This window comes from Acomys minous (assembly GCF_964271855.1).
Source record: "Acomys minous genome assembly, chromosome: 11".
Taxonomy (NCBI): Eukaryota; Metazoa; Chordata; class Mammalia; order Rodentia; family Muridae; genus Acomys; species Acomys minous.
Window position 1 is genome coordinate 9032480 of NC_140492.1, and position 13290 is coordinate 9045769.

The following is a 13290-nucleotide window of genomic DNA, read 5'->3' on the forward strand; positions in this document are numbered from 1 at the left end:
TTACATTTTAGCCAGCCCTCATGCCCTTATTAACACACACACACACACACACACACACACACACACACACACACACACACACTCCATACACCACACATACACACAATACATCACACAGATACACACACATACATACAAAGCAGGATGAGAGGAAAAGAAAAGGAGGAAGGAGAGGGATAAAGGAAGAGGGAAGAATGGAGGGGGGAGGGGGTAGTCATTCAGTCTTACCAGTGATGCAAACCAACAACAAAGGGTGGAATGAGAGAGACAGAGACTGAAAGTTAGAAATGTCAGTGCCTGTGGACTGTTGAGTGAGTGGCTTGCTTTTGTGTGTTGGCATAAACGGTACCAAGAAGTAGATGGAAACGTATAACCTGAATGACTGGTGATGCAGAGTCAGTGTGACTGACATGACAGAGGTGCTGTCTGTCACTGTAGAGACAGTAAGGCTGAAGTGAATGGACAGTAGTGACCGAGTTCTTTCCAATACATGACTCATCACAATCGAGAATCACTTCCTTATCAGGTGATTTAAAAATGGGATTGTTCAAAACTATGTGGCTGGCCCATTATTAGAGCTAATTTGGGGGGAATTATATGAGCCCAGAAATCAAGAAAGAATAACATAATCCTATATGTCTATACTTATTCCAGGATGCCGTGTATTGGGAACACATCTGAGCTTCGATGGCTGATTGTAAAAATAGTAATGGTGATTCCAGGAAAATGCAGAAATGGAGGTTCTCATGGCTTTTTAATTTTTATGTGGTGACCAATTATACATTTGGAATATAGAAAGTCCTTCAGTTTTATAATTGAGACTCAACCTCTGAGAAATGTTAGATGCTCTTGAATTTTTTCCAGTGTGTAGGTAAATGTTTCCAGTTATTTCTGTTGTTTTTCTTAGAAATCTTTTCCTTATTGTTGAGGTTATAATATAATTACATCATTTCCACTTTACTTTGCCCCTACAAACCCATCCATATACCTCTCCTTGCTCTCTTTCAAATTCATGTCCCCCCTTTTCATTAATTGTTATATGCATATATGCATATTTAAAATATAACCATCTTAGTCTCTGTAATGTTTTTTGTATGTGTATTTCCCAGATGAACATTTGGTATTAGATAATAAATCGCTGTATTCTTGCCTGGGGAAGAATATTTCTCCCACTCTGAACGTTATTCATGGCATGTAGTCCTTGTGGAGGGCAGAGGCCTTGTCATCTTTCCTTTGTCCATTTTGACATGTTTACTGCTGTTGTCTTTGTGAGGCTCATGTTGGTGACTTCATACGTGTAGGTTCTGACATTAGTGGGAGACACAGACTCACAGCAAACTTCTCGATCCCCTGACGTTTTCAATCCTTCTGCCTCTTCTTCTGCAGTGTTCTCTGAGTCTTAGTGTGCCATGGAAACTTCCAAAGTGGGGACACAGCCAACAGTCCTACCTAGTTATGATGCCCTTGAACTTTGAAAGAGGTTGAAGTCTTTCCAAGTAGAATAACAAAAGGGATGGGTGGATCGCCATACTCATAAACGCACAACTAACTGCTTCCTGTAATTTAAGTGGGTAGTTTCATTCATCAAGTATTTACTAATAAATTAATAAAACACATCTAATTACATTGTATTACACAGGACTAAAAAATTATCTTCTAAAAGTATGGAATAAATGTAAAACCACACATCATACAAAGATCAGTGTTATTATAGTATAATTACGCACAGGACTGTCTAGGAAATGACAAAAAAAAATTCAGAAGAGGATCCAAAACTAAGAATAATTAGAATGAAAGTTCAGATGCATTTCTGAAAAGGAAATTGTATAGCTAAAATATTGAGGATGAATAAAAGTGTCAAATTGTTCAGGTAGAGTAGGAGCCTCCTTGGCAGTGGAGAGTTGGGAGATAAAGTTTCAGACTGTCTATATGCTGGAAGCTTAGCTTTGTTGCCATTGTCTTTTGTGGAGGAAATGTAACCTCTAGATAAGTCAAGGTCAGGGTTGGCAGAATCCTAAGATGGCTCTTCATGACCTACAGCCTTCTGTGACCCGTCACTTTATGTATGGGAGAAGCTTTATTTTAATCCTAGTAGAGAGTGGAGCAATGGACAAAGCACAAGTGGGTATGTAGATTTTAGGTAATTTTCTGGTACAAGCAGGTTTCACAAGGGGTTGGAGGTGGCAGCTATTTCTTACTAATTAAGTTATATGGCATATATGGCATAGAAAATTTGAACTGTTCTGGCTGATTCTTTTTTTATCATGTTTTTCAATTTTTATTTTTTTTAAATTTTGTTAATTTATTCAGATTACAACTCAATTGTTATCCCATCACTTGTATCCTCCCATTCCTCCCTCCCTCTCACTTTCACCCTATTCCCCTCCCCTAAGTCTATGACCAAGGGGGACATGCTCCCCTACTGTATGGTCATAGGCTATCAAGTCTCATCTTGGTAGCCTGCTTATTCTTTCCTTGAGTGCCACCAGGCCTCCCCACCAAGGGGAGGTGGTCAAATATGGAGCACCAGAGTTCATGTTAAAGTCAGCCCCTGCTCTCCACATAATGTGGAAAATGTGCTGTCCATTGGGTAGATCAGAGTAGGAGTTTGATGTTTACTATTGTATTGTCCTTGGTTAGTGCAATAGTTTGAGCAGACACCCCCTCCCCCCGGGCCCCGATCCACCCATCATGATGTTCTTCTTGTAGGTTTCTAGGCCCTCTGGGTCCTTTTATTTCCCCATCTCCTATATTTCTGTTACCTAGAGTCCCCATAGGATGTCCTCACATCTGTCCCAATCTCCTGGTAAGTGAAGACTTTCGTGGGACATGCCTTTTGGGCTAGTGCCCAATTATAGGTGAGTATATACCATGTGAGTCTGTCTGCTTCTGGGTTAACTCACTTAGTATGATCATTTCTAGTCCCATCCATTTGTCCACAAATTTTGGGATTTCCTTGTTTTTAATAGCTGAGTAGTATTCCATAGTGTAAATGTACCACAGTTTCTTTATCCATTCTTCAACTGAGGGACACTTAGGCTGTTTCCAGGTTCTGGCTATTATGAATAAGGCTGCTATGAACATGGTTGAGCATATGTCCTTGTTGTGTGGTCTGGCTGATTCTTTATTGCAGCATCGTGAGACTTTGAATGTGAATCCCAGATAGCTTTATCTAGACTTGTAGTTCACAAACACCGAACAAAAATCAGGATAAAGCATCCTGTGTTAAGACGTTAATTTAAACAATAACTTGTTGCATAATACTAGAAAACAGCCATATCTGGCTTCCACTTCTGTTCTCTACCTGGTTAAGTCTTGGTCACATGGGGTGAGCAGAAAGATGTTTACATGTTAGTACAGGTTAGGAAGAGAATCCCATTACTGTGTTTTAAAAATAGACCATTCTGGAATGAAAGTGAGACTGAAGATATCCATGGAAACAAAACATTGAAATAAAGTTTGTCTATATGATAGTGTGTATATCTATATGTGTGTGTTTGTGTGCATGTGTGTGTATTTCACATAAGAATAATTACATAAAGAGATGGGCCACTACACAAAGTAATAAAGTTTCTTCCACAGCTAATGGTCAATATTTTGATGGTAATAAAATGAGGATTTTATGTAGCTTAAAGAAGAAAAATACATATTTGTGTTTGGTAATATACTAGTTATATAAAATTCCTGAACATATAATTCATTGACTTCTATATATTTGGTACCTATATCTCTCAAGTTCTTAATTGCAATTAAATGGATAAAATGATAAAGAAATTTATGGCTTAAAGACATTCATCTACTCTCTGTAGAGGATATTAATCTTATATCCTAGTTTGAATTAAATATGTACACAGAGTTGATGGGAAGTTTATTGAAGGATAGCCCAGGGAGTGAAAAATATCTCATTAAAATATTTTGTTGGCTGTGAGGATTCATGGAAAGATGACGCACTTAATTTCTGTGTGAGAGCCCTCAGGTTCCTATGTAGTCACCTATGAAGCAATTGACAACAAGTAAACCAATCCAAGAAATTAGTCAAGTTCAGTTCACAGCTGCATTCTGAACACACTGCCTATTCTCCTGTAGAGCCTTGCTATACAGAATAAGCCTTTGGAGTCATGTACTTTGATGCCTGGCTAGTTGCTGTAAACTTTCCGTGTAGATTTGAAACAGGCATAGGATGATGACCAGGTATGGAGAACCACACACAGTTCTCTGAGAAAGCTGAAGAGCTTAGAATAATGTGTTCTCTTAAGGCAGGTGCTATGAAGATACTAGCTCCTCTCAGTAGCAGATGAGCGGGGTGTCCCATACATACTTGGCATTAAATGAATATGTATCCATTTAATATTATATATATATATGTGTATATATATATATATATATATACACATACACACACATACACACACACACACACACACACACACACACACACACACACACACACACTATGGATCATCCCGTCGATTACAGTGTTTGCAAGATAGTAGGTACAAATTAGGAAGAATCCTGCTCCTTTACAGGAACCTAACTTTCTGGCACTTTGTACTGAAACCACTCTAGAAGTCACTGTGGGGGCTGTGGATATAGCTGTTACTATAGATCCAGATAAGCTGTGGGCACATGTCTGGGTGTGGGTATAGCTGTTACAGAATATGTCATATCCCATGTTGATAGAGCATCATTGCCCAACATGTCTGTAGAGTGTTTCAAGAGCTGGATAGACCGTTCTTGCATGCGTGTCACTCTTGCGGAGGACCACATCCAGTCCCCCAGCATCCACAGCAGGTGGCTTACAACAGCCTATAACTCCTGTGCTAGGGGACTCTCACACTCTCATCTTGTCTTTGTGGGCATCTGTACTGATGCACACACACACACATACACATAATTAAAAATAAAACACATCTTTTAAAAAATAAAGCATTTCAAGATTAACATTTCTCCATGACAAGTGACCCTTTCTATTATTCCTACATTCACACAGGTTAGATAGCTGTTGTCACTTTAGAGAACTTGTTGAGAGAATATAGATGCTTCAGTTATGGGCATCAAAGCCTGGAGGTGATCAATTATATAAAAAAATGTGAATTAACATTTCCTGTTTCTCCTATCCTGGCTTTTATGTGCTACATAAATACTTCATAGTTGTAGAATAATACTTCTTCAATCAATGCACTTCATTTGTTTTAGCAAGAACGTGTGTCCTTTGTGTCAGTCATGACTGACTGCGGCACTTGTGGGGTCCTGCAGAACTGAAGAGAGAGCATGGCAGTGGCAACTAAGGCTGATTTAATGCTTCTTTTGGTAGTTGCATTCTTTCATGTATTTGTTTTTTGCTGGTTTTAGTTGAATCTGTTCATTTTTTTACATATATAAACTGTATTTGCAATACACATTTGAATTTTCACCCATATTATTGCATGATTTCCCCCCCTAAGGAGATACCCTAGATAGAGCAGTCATGACAGACCTAATAGCTAGAACTTTCTGAACCCCAGACTCCACAAAATCTCCAACGCACTCGGACAACAATCTCTTCTGATAAATTCCTACGGTGGCATAATGGGAAAGTTGTATTATAATCTTCAGCATGATTTTTAATCTGTTCCTAAGATCTTCATGATGTGAAAATCTTCCAGAGACTTATAGCACCATGTATAGTCTCTTCGTATATTACAGTTCTTCTTCAGGGCAAGCTAATGTTTTCTGATTCGGAACATTCCCTAAGTTGTTATGCTCTGCGACTTCTATCTGCTGATAACACCATCGAGCAGAGAGGCCTTTAGATTTAGATGTTATTTCATTTCATGGTGGTGCTCGGAAGAGGTAATATAAGACTTAGAACTGTATAAACTTAAGTGTGAAGATGCAGGGTAAAGTATCAGTGAGAATCTCAAGTAAGGCAAAACCAAAGAGTTCTGAATGAATTTGCCAGTGTGGATTAGAAATCTGTTTATCATATGAGCAATTAGAAAGGTGGTGTGAAGCAAAACATAAGTATGAATAAAAATGTCATTACAGGGTTGGATTTGTTAATGTCTGAACTATAGGAACCCAGCACAAATATTGTGAATAAATACATTGGTTGAATGTTATTTTGGGGAGAACAGGAAAGAGTAGAACTGAGAAACTGTGTGCAATGACTGAATTGAATGAGTTGACAGATCTACAAACTCACATATTTATTTTGGTGATGAAAAAGAATTTGAAATCCACTTTAAAATACATTATTCTATTTGATTTGTGTGTGTGTGTGTGTGTGTGTGTGTGTGTGTGTGTGTGTGTGTGTGTCCCCTGGAGCTAGAGAATACAGATTGCTGTGAGGTACCTGATGTGGGTGCTTGGAATTGAATTCAGGTCCTTTGTAATAGCAGCAGGTCTCTAAACTGCTAAGCCATATTCTTCAGCTCCATAAAACTTACTTTTTGGCAATGTTGGGATATATAGTATGTTGTTCTGTAATATCCTTTCTTTTGTGCAAGGCATGAAAGTTTGTTCTTCATAACTAATTGAAATTTTGTGTGCTTTCATTAGAACTTTTCTTTTTTCACCCACCTTCCTCATCTAAAGTAACTACTAATTGGTACTATTTCTGTGTGAAACTCTGCTTTACAGCCCAAACATGATCATGGTCTGACTATTCTCAGAAAGGTGTTTTTAGGAAATGGACTAAATTATGCTCCAGCAATGAAGCCATTGAGTTAATAAAGATCCTCCCAGTAAAGGCAGTCCATTTTGATAAGTTTTCTAATCATTACCAGTGATAAATTTCTTTATAGAACAAAGTTATGAGGACTTTAACACAAAGACTTGTACTAAAGAAAAAAAATATAACCTACCTGGAGAAGTAGAAAATTGGCAAACTTATGATGGCAGCATTTAATGTGATGTCTACTCTCCTTTTATTATTTTTAGGTTCATAATAATATCTTGGTAACTATATTACAATACCTCCTTAAAATAGGTATACAGCAGGTTTAGTACCCCATTTAAGATATATCTTCCTTGAACACTTTCAGAGAAAACAAGTTTTACATTGATTCTCACATATATCATAGTTCTGGTTTTCAAGGTCTGGGAGTTTGATCTTTTATTTTTAATACTAAATTGATTGAACTTCTATATGCCTTCTGTCTTGTTATTTACTGGATCTTCAGCTTAGGGTTCATTTTTGTATCTACGGAAGTTGAGTCAGTGTTAAGACACAGAATTTACTGTAGTGTAGTGAAAAAGTAAAGGTGCAGGCTAATAGCAGCCCAGCAAAGTCCCATTTAAAGACACATTTAACACATTTAACAGAAACCCTTACCATGGAAACAGCTGATGAAGATAGCATAAAGTTAGAGGTAAAGATAGAAATGGAATCCCAGGAAACTCAACAGTGACTTTAAATACACTATTGAAAACATGTTTCGAGGAGAGAAATGAGACTAGGACCAAAGAAATTCCAAGAAAGTTCCTATGAATAACATTCCATGTAGTCTTTTACTATTAAACACGAAAACACTTCAAATCTCATTTCTCCTCCAGAAATGCTGGTAAATATGATTCATGGTTATTTACTATGATCAGCATTCTTTGTAATAGTACATGAAATAATACACCTTATACTTAGAACTCCAATATTAATCTTACTGATCCATGAGCATGAGAGGTTTTTCTATCCTCTGATGTCTTCTTCAATTTCCTTTCTAAATGCCATGTGATTTCTCTCTTCCTATGCTTGTCATTTATATATAGAAGGGCTATGGAATTTTGCTTGTTAATTTGGTATCCTGTTACTGTATTGAATGAATTTTTAAGCTCTTGTGAGGTCTTTATAGAGTCTCATGTGTACAAAATCATATCGTCTACAAATAATGACATTTTGACATCTTTCGTTTTTATTTGTCTCTATCTTGTCTTTTTCAGTTGTCTTGTTGCTGTAGAGAGACGTCAAGAATTATTTTGAACAGGTATGGCCATCATTGTCTTGTTCCTGGTTACAGTGGGAATGCTTGGAGTTTCTCTCTGTTTGGAATGGTGGTGGCTATGGGATTACTGTAAATTGTTTTTTATTATGTTGAGTTATGTCCCTTATATATTTAGTCTCCTAGAAAATATCTTGTGATGAAAATATTTCATTTACTCATCTACTCCACCCATATGGAAGTATTCACTGTTGGCTAATTATGTTAGAGAAAAGTAATTATATATTTATTTATGTACAGCATTAGCATGAGTGTACTTTGAGCAGTTGCCAAGATTGACTCATGTTTAAGAATTTGACTTAAATGAAACACAACAATAAAAACAAAAAACCACCTGAGCCAAGACATTTCTAATCCTTTAGGTGGGACCCCTTGGAAGGATTTGCCGATAAATGAGGAGACTAAGTCTCCTTTTATAATTGATGCGTGGGGGATTTAGTAGAAAGGGTTATTCAGGGCATGATGGAGTTAACAAGTCATCCTTCAGGAAGAACTGAGTTCTAGCTGGAAACTTAGGTAAAAAACTCAAGTCTTTTTCAAAAACCTATGAAAAGTGATTTGGGTGGATTTTAGTGGTAAAAACAAGGTTGGTGCAATGATTCCTCTGCTTCAGCTATCAATGGTGACAGCACTGACATGCCCCACCATTAATGGTGGTACTTATTGGTCATACATATTTGGTGATGTGTTATGTTGTGTCACGGTGATGAAATGAATTTATAGAGGGTAAGTTATAGTTTCTTAAGCTTCGCTGTTCAAAATATATATTATTATTATTTTCTGCTAAGTTCCCAGGGTAGTAGGAAGTACGTAGCAAATTCCTAACTAAAGGTTTAGAGAATGAATTCATGTTAGACACATGATTGTAAAACGAGAGAGCAGAGCCCATGTGATGCGTGAGCCACCAGCCTCTGTAGGGTATAAAAGTTCAGGGAGACTGGCTGACAGTCACACTTCAGAAACATCCTTCTGCATCTCAGCTGAAACCTCACCTCCTGACACCATGTGCTGCAACTACTTCGGGAACTCCTGTGGAGGCTGTGGATACAGCTCTGGCTGTGGATATGGCTCAAGATATGGCTATGGCTGTGGATACGGTTCTGGCTACGGCTGTGGCTCTGGCTATGGCTGTGGCTATGGCTCTGGCTACGGCTGTGGCTATGGCTCTGGCTACGGCTGTGGCTATGGTTCCAGGTATGGTTGTGGCTATGGCTGTGGCTATGGCTCTGGCTACGGCTGTGGCTATGGTTCCAGGTACGGCTGTGGCTCTGGCTCTGGCTATGGCTGTGGCTATGGCTCTGGCTACGGCTGTGGCTATGGTTCCAGGTACGGCTGTGGCTATGGCTCTGGCTATGGCTGTGGCTATGGCTCTGGCTACGGCTGTGGCTATGGTTCCAGGTACGGCTGTGGCTATGGCTCTGGCTGCTGTAGCTACAGAAAATGCCATTCTTCCTGCTGCTAGTCTTGGCCAAAAATTCTCCACCCTGGGAATGAGCAGTGGAAGAGCAAGTTGAACTGGAATCCCCATTCATTCTCCTCAAGACCAAGAAATGACTGAGAGCTGTGTGCTGGGAAGCTGAAAACACCTCGTCAAATGTGTTTGTTCTTGATATAAGCTAAAGAGTTTGGTTCATCATGGAAGATGGATTTTATTTTACTGGGTTTTGGAGTGTAATCTATACAACTGTCTCTGATCCTGTGATACAGCTGTCTTCACAAGGGTAGAAGAACTGTACAATTGGAGTATACAAATATGGGGGAAATGCCAGTTTCTGAATAAAATAATTCATTCACTATAAAGTCTTTGGTCTTTTAAAATATTTTATTAATTTATTCATATTACATTTAAATTGTTAGCCCACCCCTTGTATCCTCCCAATCCTTTCTCCCTCCCGCTTTCCCCCTACTCCCTTCCCCTATGACTGTGACTGAGGGGGACCTCCTGCCCCTGTATATGCTCATGGGGTATCAAGTCTCTTCTTGGTAGCCTGCTATCCTTCCTCTAAGTGCTGCCAGGCCTCCTCATCCAGGGGACGTCGAAGTCTTTGGTCTTATGTTAGTATTATCTGTACTTTTCATATACATGAAGTATATTAATTGGAGCCTACCATTTTTGAAATATGTGAAAATAAGAAATCCTGGAGTGCAACAAACTATGCTAGAACCCAAGTCATTGGAAAGGACCAGGGCCTTCTTGCTCTTGCGCTATTACTTTTATATTCATGTTTCAAAGAGGGTGATAAACGTGATCAATATTTCGCTCATGTTACAGATATGAAGACAAGGCTGGTGGATGATGAAGGCGATCAGACTTATTGAGAACCCTGGTCTACATTTGTGAACAGGGAACCTTGTCCTTTTGCTTATTGCTGCTCATCCATTACTGTCTTATGCGACACTCACAGTTAAGGACAGCTGAGCATCTCCTGCGTCAGTCACATGGCTTTGCTCTGAAGTGTAATAACTTGGGGTACTGGAAAGAAGGACAAGAATCTGAGTGAACAGAAGCTTAAGTAGTGGAAGGGTGACATATGTGCATCCCAGTTGTGCAGGTTTGTGCTCGGTCCACACACAGGGTAGAAGAGGTAGCTAAATAAACCACTCCCTCCCATTAGATTATTACTTCCTCACACAGGCTTTTTGGTGACTTTTTTAATGTTATTTTTTTTTGTAGTTTGTTTTGATTTCTATTCTTTTCCCCATCAGCCGTTCACAACCATCCTACAATTGATTCTAACTTCAACCAAAAAAGGTCTCAAGAGAAATGATGCGTCTATAAATTGTGTACACCTACTATGAAAATACAAAACTTGGAAGCTTCCAGATGTGAAAGGTTTAGTTTGCTGCCAACTGAAAAAAATTCTACACTTACAAAATTTATGTCATGTAGGAAAATATATTAGCAACAAAGAAAAACATTCTCTTCATATTATGTGCACCAGGAGTATTTGGAACATAATGGGTTCTGTGCATGTATAAGGATCCCATTTATATGTCTTATGTTGTGTATATAAATATTGACAGTGAGAAATGTATTAGTGCTAGTTAACATGTAGAATAATGCACATTTTATCTCCTCTGGTTATTTTTAAACCCTGCCCCCGCCCTTTATCATTAAGCATGATTTGCTTTGAAAGATCCATCTTTGTTAACATGTACCCATTTGGCTATATCCATTTATAAATAGGAAGGGTTTATGATGAAGACAATCAAGTCTTATATTTATCCATATTTGTTATTTCTATTTGCTTCCTGGCTCTCCTTGTGCTGCAAACATGGAAGTTTGACTTTCCATGATCATCCTGAGTCATAAGCATCTGCCCCCTTTTTTCTTTTCACCACATAACTGCTGGGAATATACAGAGAGTGAAAAATATCAGGACATCCAGTCATAAAGGGGATGTTTGTATCCCCTCAAGGCTCAGGGATCTATGTGATAAGGGGGCAAAAAGACCATAAGAGCCCGAGGTGGTGGATGACTCCAAAGAAGCCATGTCTTCTAGATTCAACATGACTGATGCACATATGAAGTGACAGATACTGTGGCAGCACACACAAGGCCTGCACTGGTTCAAACCAGGTGAGGTTCCAGTACTTAGAGAAGGAAGTGGACACAGGCTCCTACATTAACCGAGAACCTCCTAGCCTTAATCAAGAAGCTTTCTGAAAGTGATCCCTGCTAGTAAGGAAAAGATTAGTTTTCTCCATTGGAAAGTCTCACTGTATGTATTACATACACTTCAGGATAGGCCCTGTACCCAGGAATAGTTGGTTATCACAAAATGGACTGACCCTACCATGTTTTAATAGATATTTTTTTGGTCTCATATTGCTTTGCTGACTTTTTTTGCTTGTACATTTTAGTTTCTGTTTTTGTGAGTATTTTTGTGTGTGTTTCTGCTTTTTTTGTTTTTGTTTTTTTTTTAAAAAAAAGATAGATAAGAAACATAAGGTTGTGTGAATGGAGAGGACTCTTGGGGGAAGGGAAAAGATAAAATAATTATATGAAAAAATATTTTTCAATAAAAAGCCAAAAATTATCTATTCTATTCATTCATTAAAATACTTATGTTTCACATTTGGGTCATTAATCTCCTGGAAGCTTCATTTTTTAAAAATATTTAATCCCATCTACATGTCTCTCTGTGTTGAGTTTTCTCTGCGTTATCTGCATGGGAGCCAATCATGTCAGATGACTGGTCCTCTTCTTTGTGATGATTCTGGGTTACTAGTGCGTGTTCACATTTGTCGCTAATCGATAAGTTCTCTTCATTTTTATGCATATTTAAAAATCTTCCTTTTTGTGTCTAACATAGAGTTGTGTACCACTAACAAGCGTTATGTCAATTTTAAAATTTAAAACACTTATATTTATGGTTGTGAGCCTAGCCTTTAACGGCTGAGCCATCTCTCCAGCCCTTCTATCCACAATATGACAAGATGCTTAAATGTTTAGAGGACTGTAAAGACAACAAGACCTTCCGTGCATGCTTTGCAGCCATGAAGTGATTCAAGGGTGTGGGTCTCCAGGTTTTGTAAGGCTGAGTACAATTTCTCACTCAGAGAGCATGCTTAGTTAATTTATCCTTCTAGTTTGGATCTTAGGATTCTGTAAGTGAAGAATAAATGAAAAACACAGAGATCACGTGGTCAGTAAATCCAGGAAAAATAATGTCTAATTAATTGTGGACTTATCAAGAATATATTACATTCGCGATGAGCTTTGTGAAAGTCTGCGCCTATTAATTCTAGGTTCCCATGAGTAAGTGGAAAGAATATGAGCACATTCACAATGAGAGCTTTAACCGAACTGATTAGAACTGTCTAACCATGAACAACACTCAGTGCTTAAATGAGTAAAAGACAGCACTCAACTTGATGCTCCACAGGCACTCACTTCAGAATTAACACCATAATCCACTAAAAGAGAATGTTTGTAGCTGTAAACAATGGAGTCGGAGAATAGATTATCACACAAAATAGAAATAACTAAATCACATAGTGAACAACAGCACCTGTTATGATGCGAGGATTCCTTAATAAAAAAGTATAATAATCAATAGTGTCCTCCAATCAGAGCAGATAAGGTAGATCAATCAGGCGTGATAGAATACATCCAGAAAATGGCATTTGTAGTGACCCTTTCCATCCTCTGCGTCCTATAATTCTTTCACATCCTCTTTCCTGATAATGCCCCTGGGACTTAAGGGTGAGTGTGTGTGATACAAATGTCTCATTTAAGGTTCATCATTCAAACATCACTTTTCCTTACAAAATATTTAAAGGTCTAAGGCAAAATCATTTCTACGATTAA

General features: G+C 38.3%; 1 protein-coding gene and 1 long non-coding RNA gene across 3 annotated transcripts in view; both read left to right on the top strand.

The window, feature by feature from the left end:
• LOC311608235 overlaps positions 1–13290 on the top strand; it is a 379567-nt gene that overhangs the window by 35990 nt on the left and 330287 nt on the right. For both annotated transcript variants that reach the window (XR_014782873.1, XR_014782874.1), the window contains exon 2: positions 7918–7961. This is a non-coding gene — a long non-coding RNA (uncharacterized lncRNA). The remainder of the gene's footprint in view (positions 1–7917; positions 7962–13290) is intronic.
• LOC311608185 (uncharacterized protein) lies at positions 8821–9776 on the top strand. The gene has a single exon (XM_084800543.1). It carries the CDS (start codon positions 8836–8838, stop codon positions 9436–9438), a length of 603 nt encoding a protein of 200 aa, XP_084656669.1. The 5' UTR covers positions 8821–8835; the 3' UTR covers positions 9439–9776.